At 35.6% G+C, this 13,686-nt stretch overlaps 1 protein-coding gene across 3 annotated transcripts in view; it reads left to right on the top strand.

Moving 5' to 3' along the window:
* Nucleotides 1-13,686, top strand: part of FSTL5 (follistatin like 5) — a 673,395-nt gene that overhangs the window by 618,476 nt on the left and 41,233 nt on the right. For all 3 annotated transcript variants that reach the window (XM_021698885.1, XM_021698886.1, XM_021698887.1), the window contains one exon: nt 4,546-4,670. In XM_021698885.1, coding sequence (XP_021554560.1) covers nt 4,546-4,670 — 125 coding nt within the window. The remainder of the gene's footprint in view (nt 1-4,545; nt 4,671-13,686) is intronic.

A 13,686-nucleotide genomic window follows, 5' to 3' on the forward strand; every position in this document is an offset into this window, starting at 1 on the left:
TTTATTTATTTGAGAGAGAGAGAATGAGAGAGAGCACATGAGAGGGGGGAGGGTCAGAGGGAGAAGCAGACTCCCTGCAGAGCAGGGAGCCCGATGCGGGACTCGATCCAGGGACTCCAGGATCATGACCCGAGCCGAAGGCAGTCGCTTAACCAACTGAGCCACCCAGGCGCCCAAGATTTAATGAATTTTTTAAATATTTGCTGGGTGGAGGGAAAGGTAACTCTCACACCTGAAAATGTAAAATAAAACATAAGAATTGAGAAGTACTCTTAAAATAGTACATACAGGAAGATTTATTTGCATAAAGTAACATTTATGCACATGTACATACACATATATATGTGACAAATTAGATAATACATAGATAGTTATATAGACAGGCTGACAGGAAACACAGGGTCTCTGGATCAGAGAACAGACCATTTCTTACTCAGAAGCATGCTAGTGTTTATACCCCAGCCCCCATCCTAGGGGTGATGTGGTGAGAGACTAATGTAACCTCTTTGTATAGGATAGTTGCACTAACAGGAGAAGGACCCTGGAATCATGTGTTTCAGAGGTTTTTTTTAGACTGTTGGCACATCAGTCCACCCTCTTCCACGACAGAGATTATTACTCTGGAATGCAAATTTTATCAGGTCGGTACCCTGGAATGTCATGTCAGTAAGGCTCAAAGGAATTAAGTCTCTACCTCTCTCAGGAGCAATACCCCACCTTTAGCTTCCAGGGCATTTTTGCTATGCCATCATCCTTTCCCCAACTTTGCTGGAGCCCTTTGCTCAGAAAGACCTCACTCAGCAGAAATGTCAGAATAGTCATGGATAATTGTCTCCCAACAAGATTATCAGGAAACATCTGCAAAGGAAATGGAACTTAAGATTTGTTTGAAAAGTGGAACAGACTTTCTTTTGGCAAAATTGAATTCACCAAACCAAAAACATGGGCAAGGTCCCATTTTGGCTAGGGTGTCCCTGTGCCATGTTGAAAGATCAGACTAGAACTAGAGACATTGATGCTAGGTTGTGATGGTTAGGTAGGTAGTGACTTTTTGCCCTAATGCAGTATATCTTATAATAGTGTCCACTGAAAACTTGAAGGTGCAAAAGCATTATATCAAGGATCTGAAAATCCTATGTATACTTCTACTTTGTATTTTTATTTTGACTATAATCCAATCTATACATCTTTGTCAATTATGGAAGCAAAATATATTATTTTCTGTGATATTTATAATTAATTAATAAAAACCCATAAACTGTCATGTTAGGTATATAAGACAGTGATTTTCCAATTAGTGTTATCTGATGAATTCTCAAAGATTTATTATAGTTATTTTTTTTCTTTTTAAAAGGCATCTATGCCTTATGAAAATTTAAGAAATGCTGTTGTAAAAGTCATGAGACTGTCATCTGCAGTTTTACAATCCGTATGTAATGTCTTTTCAAACGCACAATAATTAGAGATGAAATGTCCCCAAGAAACAACTTGGAATAAAGTCTTTACATCTTGCTGTTGGCCAGGAAGTAGGCCCCAGCCAGAAGGGGTGACAATGGGAGGTGGCAACTGTGGGTTTGTGGAAGGCATCACACATGGAGGAACCAGCAGCAGGATGTCATTAGGAATGAACCAAGGATTGTCACAAGATCGGGCCTATTGATTAAGGTGCATCAGAGATCAATCTGTGTGTCCTTGCAGTTAGTCAGCTCAGTCCTGAATCTGGCAATCCACCACTTCCTGTTTAACTGCAGCAGTGAGAAGGATCTAGAACCATCAGGGAACAAAATCCGGACTGGGAAGAGCTAGGGAAGTGGTATTGTATTTTTTACAACCTAGGACTATGCCAAACACAAATGAGATGCTCAGTTAATATACCTTCATTGGCATAAAATAATTTTGCATCAGTAAAGTTGGGATACATTATAGTGTTGTTTGAATATTAAATTACGTGATGCCTGTAAACTACTGAGAACACATAGTGGCATAAAACAGGCTCTCAGTAAATATTATTCCTGCTGCCATCAGTCTCAGTATTATTATTATTATTTTTAAATATTTTATTTATTTATTTGACAGAGAGCGAGACAGCGAGAGAGGGAACACAAGCAGGGGGAGCAGGAAAGGGAGAAGTAGGCTTCCTGCAGAGCAGGGAGCCCGATGCAGGGCTTGATCCCAGGACCCTGAGATCATGACCTGAGCCGAAGGCAGATCCTTAACAACTGAGCTACCCAGGCGCCCCTCAGTATTATTATTAATTTCAAATACATGTACATGCATTTCAGAGCTATGCACCTCTATACAAACTAAGGGGAAGAAAATTCGAGGAGTTCCTTTCCCATTACTTCTGTTAACCTTTATTAAAATCTTGTAGACATTATTATAAATGACTAAAATCCATTGAAAACTTCCTCACTGACATTCATTAATAAAATAGGTATGGTATCTTTAGAGCTTTTATTAAAGACTTTGGTTCTCTCTTCCTCTGGGCACACGATAGGCTCCTTTTGGTTAGGTGGAGACATATGATTAGTTCTGGCAAATGTGGTCTGTTGTAAATGGAAACATTCAAGGTAGTTGGCTGCTCGTTCAGCATGGGATACTAAGTGAAACAGTAGATACCCCACCAAAACCTTCTGGGAAAGTCATGGGTGTGAAATGAAATCTTAATTTCCCAAGCCTCTAAGACTTTAATATATATTTTTCTTTTTTTTCTTCTAACCACAACGTAACTGAGTCTATCCTGTTATAATAACAATAAGCTATTTTCATTGGAAAGGCAATTTCCAGGGGAACTCAGTGAAAGTATACTCATATGAGTGAAGAAAAATAAGCCATTCAGAAAACAAACAAACAAACAAACAAACAAACAAAAACACAAAGTGCTACTTACTTCTGTCATAAAACCAAAGGAAAAGGCTCTGTGTTGAGGAAGGAAATTTATTTAACTTAAGAGAGTCAGTCAATTATTTAGGAAGTTTAATTTGGTGGTCATATGTAGAAAGGATTTAAAAGGGGAGAAATAAAGGCAGCAAGTGCTTAAAAAGGCTAACACAGAACAATGGTTGACCAGCAGGTTGACCACAGGAAGAAATGGGGAGCTGTGAAATATCTGAAGAAAGAACTGATAGAATTGGTGCATAATGGGATACAAGGAATAAAAGAATTTAAATGTAGTGATCTTTTCTTTAGTGGACTATAAAGATTTTATTTTTTTATTTTTTATTTTTTAAAGATTTTATTTATTTATTTGACAGAGACAGATACAGCAAGAGAGGGAACACAAGCAGGGGGAGTGGGAGAGGGAGAAGCAGGCTTCCCGCGGAGCAGGGAGCCCAATGCGGGGCTCGATTCCAGGACCCTGGAATCATGACCTGAGCCGAAGGCAGACGCTTAACGACTGAGCCACCCAGGCGCCCCTATAAAGATTTTAAAAATTAATTGATGATGAATAAGAAGAAGAAATGTCTTTGATTAAAACTTACTTAAATCTGGGACACCTGGGTGACTCAGTTTGGTTAAGCATCCAGCTCTTGATTTCAGCTCAGGTCAGGATCTCTGAGATGGAGCCCATGTTGGGCTCCATGCTCAGTGGGGAGCCTGCTCAAGATTCTCTCTCTCTCCCTCTCCCCCTACCCCCTTCTCACTCTCTCCTCTCTAAAAAATTAATAAAAATAACTTACTTAAATTTGTTACTTTCAATTTATGGGAGGAAAAAAATAAATATAATTTCATCAATTCTAAAGTTGCTAAGAGATCGAATATTTCATATGATTTGTTTTGGAGTTTTCAGTTTTGTTTCCAGCTCTTTTCTTTTTTTTTTTTTTAAAGATTTTATTTATTTATTTGAGACAGAGAGAATGAGAGACAGAGAGCATGAGAGGGAGGAGGGTCAGAGGGAGAAGCAGACTCCCTGCCGAGCAGGGAGCCCGATGCGGGACTCTATCCCGGGACTCCAGGATCATGACCTGAGCCGAAGGCAGTTGCTTAACCAACTGAGCCACCCAGGCGCCCCACCAGCTCTTTTCTATATTAGAAGTTTTTTGTTTTATCAGTTACACCTCCACAAAGCTGAAAAAGAAAGAAAGAAAGAAAGAAAGAAAGAAAGAAAGAAAGAAAGAAACAAAGAAACAAAGAAACAAAGAAACAAAGAAAAGAAAAGAAAAGAGGAGCAAGAAAGCTAATGATCTCATTTACACATTAGTTTGTATAGAGGTGCATAGCTCATATGTACACTTGCTTTAATTTTTTTCATTATAGCAAGGCTAATGCTTTTATAATACAGAAGTTGTTTCTACCTATTTTACTATTTAAGCAGAAATTCAAGACAAATCTTTCTCTATTTTTTCTTTATAAAAACAAATTTCTATGTTGAAAATAAGCAAACGATTACAAAAGTCCAATTTGCTTAATGATATATTAATTTTGAGGATGGCAATAAAGAGTCTATTAAACAGCTACTGATTTGTTTCATCTCTAAATAAAACTAATGCTGGTACTATTAAGGAAATGCACTGCCAAGGTCTAACAGTGATACGCTCTGTTTAGGTAATCACCCTGGCCAGTGGGAATGTGCCACACCACACTATTCACACCCAGCCAGTGGGAAAGCAGTTTGACCGAGTGGATGATTTTTTTATTCCTACTACAACACTCATCATCACCCACATAAGGTAAGTGTTAAATGAGTGATCAACTTTTAGATTTCTCTCTAATTTTGATAGGAAGCCGTGGGAAGTCATAAAAAGTAAAACACATTTCTGTTATACAGTGGGTACACACACAATTGCATGTAATTTACCTTGTTTCATCTGCTTGATGAAACTTTTATTTATCAACCTTAGTAATGAATTTCCCATCTTGTATTTATTTTTATGCCTCATAAAGAAGTGAGTTTTAAAAGATAGGTTGCATTTTTAAATCAATTTTTATAGTTAATATTTTTGCAAATTGTCATTGGGGTCTTCTCATTAGGCTTTTGGAAAATGCTGACATTTGAACTCAGCATGATGAAAGAACCACTCTCATAGAAATCCATTCAATGCATTATAATGACATTCTTTTATCATTTTTGCCCACATAGAAATTAATACAAAACTGTGTTGGAAGCATATAGTAAGTTGAAATGAAATGTTTGAGGCCTACACTTTGAGGAAACGCATTGATGTGTTCTGTCCTTGGATGTATTTATGAAAGGTGAAAGGGTAATCACTTCTAATGACATCACTCCAAAGTTCCAAAGAAGTGGTTTAAATGCTTAAAAGAGGGAGACTGAATATACCACAATTCCAAGTACTATATATTTTGATGATTTACTGAAAAGCTCTGAAAGTATTACTTAGCAACATTAGGGAATTTGAACCAAACTAATATTTTGTTCTGTTTCTCAAGTCAATTATGTTGAGGGGGAAGTGCTCCAGATATGTTATATGAGTCATTATTTGATTCTTGTGTGTATTTGTTTCTCTTATGTTAAATTGGAAATTATCTAAGAGTTGGAGTTGTAAGAATTCTGAGAGAGTGGAATTCAACTTCCAAAAGTAAAAAAGGGAGATTAGTAAATCAGAATCGTGGCTCATAGTCAGGCAATTCATAGAAACTGTTATTTGTGCAGCCAAGTATGTTTTCAAAGAGGTTAGTATATTTTTCAAGCAAATGACCGTTACTTTCAGAATGTCTTTTATGTGCTCAGCAATAAAGTGATTGGAAAACATTATGTCCTATTACAATTATTACATGTTTTTATGGAAAATAAGTAGAACTTTCTGAAAATACAGCATATTTTTAAGTATTTGTGTCCACGTAATAATTTTTACATCTGATTGTAAGTGCTATAATAGTTCAGACAGAAAAGAAATCAGCATATGAACCAAAAATGGTAGCAGTTGAGATGGTACCTAAAAAATGTATGTTTTTATACTTACTCAATAAGGATACAAGTTTATTTAATAGAAAATGAGTACAATAATTAATCCCTTTGTTATTTTCAAGTTGTTGATAAATTATTACTAATCAATAATTTACTATGTAACACTTGCTTTTATTTACCCCATACTCCTATAATGCATTACTGTATTTAATACACTATTATCAACTTTGCTTTTTTTCTTTCAAATGCACTAGTGATGGGATTATTTGGGGCAAATTTCCTGTGGCTATAATACTAATAGGGTTAATAGTGTATGGTTTGGGCTATTTCTTTTCCCCTGCAACTAGTAAATTATATCATTGTGGTAAAATAGCTACCAGGTCAAGAGTTTAACTTTGTCTAAATGCAGCAAGTGCTATGTGTAATTCTGGGTTTGTATTTATAATTGGTATACAAGATTACATTGCACGATTATAGAATTACTATACATACAGTCAGAACATAATATCTCTTTAGGGTCAAAATGATTACTACATAACTAGAGTTGGAGCTAGTAATTAGAAGAATATCTAAATAATGTGAACACATATAAGGCAAAATTTTATTTTAGTTATTTCTCTATATTATGAAAAACACTGAAGAGTATGCTTGAGGATATTTTTAAACATCTTTTTCCTTTTAGGAATGGATAGTGAAATGCAGGGTTGTTTTGCCATACTTATAAAACATCCTAAGTTAAATTATAGCAATCCTACTTGCATAGTTTGCATATAGAGTCCCATTTTCATGAATGTGAATGATGGTCATATTTTCTACTGTACTTCAAATTAATTATTCCTATTACTAAAGGAAGAGTGAGAGTAAAAATTAGCATGCATTTCCAAAATCAAAACATTAAATGTAAACTTTTTTTAACATAATGAGAATTTTTTTCTACATCAGGAAAATCTGAGGGATAGATATTGTCTTTTCTCCTACCAATTTCATGTAACATATTTTTCTAACCAAATTTGGCATGTGTTTAAATATGTGTTGCAGAGATTGATCTTTTTGTAACTTGTGTTTTTCAGAATTTGAGACTATTTTCTGACTGCTGTGCTTGGTATATATTTCCAGGCCAGGCAGAAGGTCTGACACATAATAACTGTTTAATTAATGAGTTTCCTTCCTCTGAACCTTTATCACATTAATCAACTTTTCTTTCAGATTGCTACAGCCTCATTTCAAATAATTTATAACTCCAATGTCTGCAAAGCTCCTGGACAAGTGTCAGGATTTTATATCCTAAGTGCCTAAAAACTGGTAGTCTCTTAATTCATGTTTCTCACGGGAATGGAAATAAAGAAGAAAGCGTTAAACTATTTCCTAAACCAGGAATTGGATTGGAATAGGATTGAGGGGATTACATAACATTAAGGGAACTGCATTTCTTATGTACTGAATTTCTCAGCATGTAACACGATATCAGAGATGCAACAAGTACTGCATTAAGTGCACATGGATTATGTGGAAGCAGTAAATACAAGTAATAAGTACTTAATCTCCTGTCAGACTGATCTAAGCCTGAAGGTCCCAGCAATACCATTTGCCATTGGTTATTGTGAATTTAACCAGTTTACTACATTTCTTTCCAAGGACTGGAATGAAATAATGTTCAAATATTAAGTTGCAGGGTGCCTGGGTGGCTCCGTCGGTTAAGCATCTGCCTTTGGCTCGGGTCATGATCCCAGGGTCCTGGGGGCGAGACCCAACTTGGGCTCCCTGCTCAGCGGGGAGTCTGCTTTTCCCTGTACCTCTGCCCCTCCCCTGCTTGTGCTCTCTCTCTCTTTCTCTGTCAAATAAACAAATAAAATCTTTAAAAAAATAAATATTAAGTTGCCCATAATCGTTGTTGTTCATACTACTCATAATCCACACTGTTGCAGGGGCTCTCCTGTGAAAAGTGACAATTTGGCTAAAAGCCCCTATTTTTCCCTGTTTGGCTTCTTATTTTTTTTTCCACATTTTTTTTCCTTTTTCAATGCCTCTAATTCTCAGGCTTGTTTAATCTAGTCTGTAAGGTAAATCAAGACTGAGGCATTTAAGAGAACCAAAATTATTTTATGCATATATATTAAAAAATAAACTTGTAGCTTAAAAAATAATCAATCTTGGGGTGCCTGGGTGGCTCAGTTGGTTAAGCAACTGCCTTCGGCTCAGGTCACGATCCCAGGGTCCTAGGATCGAGCCCCACATCAGGCTCCCTGCTCAGCGGGAAGCCTGCTTCTCCCTCTCCCATTCTCACTGCTTGTGTTCCCTCTCTCACTGTCTCTGTCAAATAAATAAAATCTTTAAAAAAATAAAATAAAAAAAATAATCAATCGTCACAAAATTTGGGAAGTTGTTCACTTTATAGGACAGCTTAAAGTCCTCAGCATTCTAAAAATTTGGGGGTCCTTATTTATGCCCCCCCTTTTTAATTGAAATATAGTTGACATATAACTTGCCATGCTTGCCATGGTAAGTATAGTTACCATCTGTCACCATACATAAATACCACAACATTACTGACTATATTTCCTGTTGGACTTCTTAATCCCCTTCACCTATTTCACTCATCCCCTTCTTCATCCCCTCCCCCCACAACCATGTTTGCTCTTTGTATTTATGATTCCGTTTTTGTTTGTTTATTTATTTATTTATTTATTTTTGCTTTTTAGATTCCACGTATCATTTGATGTTTGTCCTTGTCCTTGTCTTATTTATTTCACTTAGCATAGTAGCCTCTAGGTCCATCGAAGTTGTCATAAAAGACTTCATTTGTTTTTATGGCTGAGTAATATTTCATTGTGTGTGTGTGTATGTGTGTGTGTGTGTACATGTGCTTCACATCTTCTTTATCCATTTTGAATGGCCTGAGGAATTTTAATTTCAGAAAACTCATTTCCATTTAAAAAATATCTGAGAAGGAAGGCCTGATTCTATGCACTCATTCAGTTCCTCAGTGAATTCCTTCCCACTCTTTCAGAGATACAGCCTAGGCCACGTACAGTTATTCCTATTTTCAGTATATGTGTTGCCTAAGCGAGCACAACGTACAGTTATTCCCATTTTATCCTATGGAGTGAGACTTTGTTAGTAAAAAATCCCCTTTTGGTTTTATGTATTCCTTCCTTCTCCATGGGAATCAGAAGAGTACCTGAGCCCTAGGTTGGGGATACACCAGATACACCGATGCCATACGACCTTTGATCTAAATCAAAATGGTCTTTAACCTGTTGAGTTGTGGTTACTGGACTCAGCTTGTGTCCCTGCCTTACACTCTCTTGAATATGAGTGCTTACCAGGGGATAATAAGGAACTCTAGACCAGCACGCAGTCATTCTTTAAGATATGCATATTGAGCCTCAACTGTGAATTCAGTTTGGTTTAATGAAACCAAACTTCCTGGAAGATAAGAAAAGATGTATTATAACCCTGTCTCCCCAAAGTTCCAACTACTTACTCAGCTTCTGAAAGGGATTGACTAAATACTTATTGACTAAAAGTTTGCTTCTAAAAGGTTATTAAAATTCTAGAATATATATTTTTAACATTGAGTGTGAGTTGGTTAATATCCACTTCCCCAATTGTTTAGGGAAAACTTAAATTACTTGATAGTTAGTTAATAACACAGATGATATTCTGATGCTTATTGAAATATATTGATTTAAATCACTCTATAATTATAGGGTTTTTTTGTTTTTAAAGTAAGAATAAAAAATTATACCTTATATTCTGCTAATCTTCATAAAGACAGTTCCACTGAATATTTAATAAGTGATGTACTTTTCATATTAGTAATTCTTTGCACATTTCGGTGAACTGGCAATATATGTTAACTAGACACTCATTTTTCAGAATTTCAGTTAATAGAGAATTTTCTTTAAAAATCTTAAACTCCAGCAGTAATTAATTAATCATAAATCATAGTCTAAAGTTGAAGAGATTATGCAGTGCAAAAAGAATGTGTTTTGTAATGACATAAGAAATATAAATTTCTTATATGAGGAATTTCAATTTGGATTTCTATCTTCTATATACAAATATATCCAGAGAGGAAAAATTGAAAGAGACTATTAAAAATGAAAATGCATGTATAATTCTCAGAAGAATCAATTATGTCTATTTAATGTACAAAAACTGAAATAATTCATTTTCTTTTTTAAGCACAAGTGCTCTACAAATGTAAAACAAAATGTTTCATTAGTGTACTCATAACTTGTATCCAAAGTGCTAAGTTATTATAATACCATTACATGCAAATAGATACATTTGAAAGATATTATAGTTCTACTACTCTTAAGTTTTTTATGATATGGCTAATGCATGGGGGATTCAGTGATTTTTGTATCAGTTTTCTTTAATTAGCTAGAGATTAAAAAGTAGTTTCAAAGCAATTTCTTTTTTTTTCAGAAAAATTGTTGTATTGCAATGGTTGTATTATCTTCAAAGCAACTAAATCTCATAAAGGATGGACATATACATGATTGTGTTTCATTTTTCGTACTATTCTGGAGAGAAAAAAATCTAAATGTCAATTTCTTCTTGTGATATAAGTAAAGATTACAACTTACTGTGCAAGTGCTACTATAATTAGCATAGAGAATGAAAACCACAGGTTTGGCAGTGATTTATCACATTATCATGTGTTTACTTTTAAAATATTTCCTTGTAAAAATTAGAGGGGTGAGGAGAATTGAGAAAATGAGAGGAGAAGTTAATGAGATGGCAGTCATTCAAGCAATGAATGACAAAGCATTTCCATGGGACCCTCCCCCTCCCTTGAAAATACTTCAGTAATTCTTCCAAAGAATGATTTATTTTTGGTAGTGGGGTGATGAAAGGGAGAACTACTTAAGGGCCAATGTGGTTGAGAGCAAGGAAACTTGATAAAGCTTAGTGCAAGATACCAAGGAGGCCAGAAAGTACAAGCTATGACAAATGCAAAAATTAGCAGAAGTCTTTCTGAGAGCTTTTGACTTGTCATGAATAAAATTAGTTGAAAGATAAGGAAGAGGGTAACAGCTAGATATTTTCACCTATATTACAAAGGCACAGCTAATATTCAGGTTCTTTAGGGCTCTAAGAAATTCTTTAAATTTTCACTGATTAAAATAATACCTTTGATACAATTTAAAATAGATGCCACATGAAGAAAAAATATGTTTTATAGCTGACCCTTGTAACATCTACAGATCATGTGTCTTGCATCTCTTGTCCTCTCTGAAGTTGACTGCAACTATAGACAAGTTTAATCCCATCTAGTTCACCTGGCACAGAGGAAAACTTTTAGTAAATATGAGAAGGAAGTTATTTCTGATTTATGTGCTACTTCAGGAGTAGTCCTATGAGAGAAAGGGAAAATAGCACCTTCGATGATGCTATATGAGATGCTTTGAAAGGCTTGTCTACACTTGACATCACCCCCAACACCACCATTTGATAATATTGCCTGGAATTTCAAATGACTCCTGTTTCTTTGGGTTATATTTCTCTAGAAATCTACCTTTAAAGTGCTCCTATTTCTTGAAAGGAAAATGGAAGAGCAGTTGGGAAATTTGACATCTTTCTTATTGGCATTTTTCTTTATGGGTTGATTGGTTGATTATGTAGTGTCTTAAAAAATTAAGGTATGAACTTGGGAGGATGTGTGTGTGTGTGTGTGTGTGTATTTATTTCAATCTATGATTACATGATAAGTAATAAGATGAATAGAATATATATAGTAGAGAACTTGAAAGCAACAAGCACTTGCATAAAAACCGAGAATGCCAGTTCCCACATTTTTCTCCTCCTCTGGACTTGACCTACTAAACAAAACAAACAAACAAACAAATAAACAAACAAACAAACAGTATTCCAAAGTTTCCTTGTAACACTCCTCCCTTCCCTACCACATACCCCAAGATGATGTCAGTGTCAAATAATTATCTCAAATTGGGCAATTCAGGAATTCCATGGAAAGTAGACCTCAGTGTTACTCTTCAGTTTTGGTGGGATGGAAAGGCACTGTTTTAAGACCCTCAAAGGTCGAATGAGTGAGAAGAGTGTAATGTAAGAGGGTTGCAGTCAAATGTGGGATAAGGGGCTCAGGGCTTATCCTGTTTCAGATGGGCCATAATTCCTACACAGCCAATGGCTATGGCTCTACTGTAAGAGGTGAAGAAAACTGAAATAACAAGTAGCAGGCACCATTCTGGGAGTCTGTAGAGAGGTCTGTAGCACTCCTTTTCTGTCATAAATTACAGCAAGGAAATGATTAAGAAGGGATTGGGTTTGATTTATGCTTCCTTGAAGCTTCTCCAAGGGAAAAATAAACATTCTGCGAAAGCGAAAGTTAAAGTATATCATTCTTCCTCATATTTTATCAAATCCGTTAAAGCAAAATTATATATATGGCTAGCCATTTATCAAGATAACTCTACACTTGTGACTTGATTCATGGACAGGCCAGGTATATGGAGATACAATTTTAGCAGTAAAATTGTCTGGGTACACTGAAGCCCTGGCACATGAGAAACTGAAAATATCAGTTGTTCAATCCTTTTTAGGGAAAATATAATCTCAGGATGATAAGCAACAACTAAAATTGTTTCGAAAAAATGGTTCATAGATAAAGATCTCACAAAATCCCAGCTCAATGAGGTTCTTTTATTTTTTTTTTACTCCATTCATCCTTAATGCTAATTCCTCCCACAAAGAAATAAACTAACAAGCTATATGGATTCTAAATAAAACAGGAGTGGGAGCTCTTTCTGTCTGTATTCTCACACATAGTGAATATCTGAGACATTTATGAACTCTGAAACTATGATCTTCTCTTCCCCCAGTGTCTCTGAGGTTCTTCATTGCCCTCTCCTCTCCACACAAACACAAACTCTAGATTGTCAGGACCCGCAATATCTTGGGATCCTTACATTCCCAGAGCCTAGTGCACTATTTGAAAAACAGAAGACATTCATAAGTTGCTCATTAAACACAGTGCATGTGTATATGTTTGTGAGTGTGTATGCGTATACGTATACAAATCATTGTTGGCAAACCTTCCAGCCTTCTTATATGGGTGCGCAACTTCTTCTACATAAGCACTTGATAATTTTTTTCACCTTATTTTTAAAGAAGTAAACACACTATACCCTTCAATTTGCATCTGTAGTGCTATTCTTTTTCATTTTGGTTACTGGATTCGCTTTTTTACTTTCCACCTTCTTTAGCATATTAGTGTAGCTAACACATTGAGTATAAAATGCTTAGACAGAGAACGACTGAGTGCTTGCAGCCAACTGGTGTGTGGTGTGTGTGTGTGTGTGTGTGTGTGTGTGTGTGTGTGTAATCATTTTGTTATCTTCATTATTTCTTGAGTTAGAGAACACTATCTGCCCTGCTTGGTCTCTGCCTTATATTAACAGGTCTCTGCACTATCTGAGTCCTGTAAAAAAAAGAATCTAGTGTCCAAAGTGGATGAACGAAGGCCAGCACCTCTTTTGGCAGAATATACACTTAGCCAGATTAGTAGCCCATATTAGCTATGTAATCTTTTTTTTTTTTTTTTATTGTATGGGGAAATGAGGTTGGATTTAAAGAGCAAACTGTATTTAAAATATGAGGATCTCATTATGTTTAAAAAGGCAAAGTTTTATACAGGTGTTATTAGTAGACTCCAAGCTCTAGAATTTAATAAAGCCCCTAAATAGATTCATTCTACGGCATTTTTTATTGACGAAATCAATGGAGCACTAATAACATGTAATTTAGAAACACTCTACATTGCAAATCTGCCTCTTGAGTTTTATTATGCA

The sequence above is a fragment of the Neomonachus schauinslandi genome, chromosome 2, assembly GCF_002201575.2.
Source record: "Neomonachus schauinslandi chromosome 2, ASM220157v2, whole genome shotgun sequence".
Taxonomy (NCBI): Eukaryota; Metazoa; Chordata; class Mammalia; order Carnivora; family Phocidae; genus Neomonachus; species Neomonachus schauinslandi.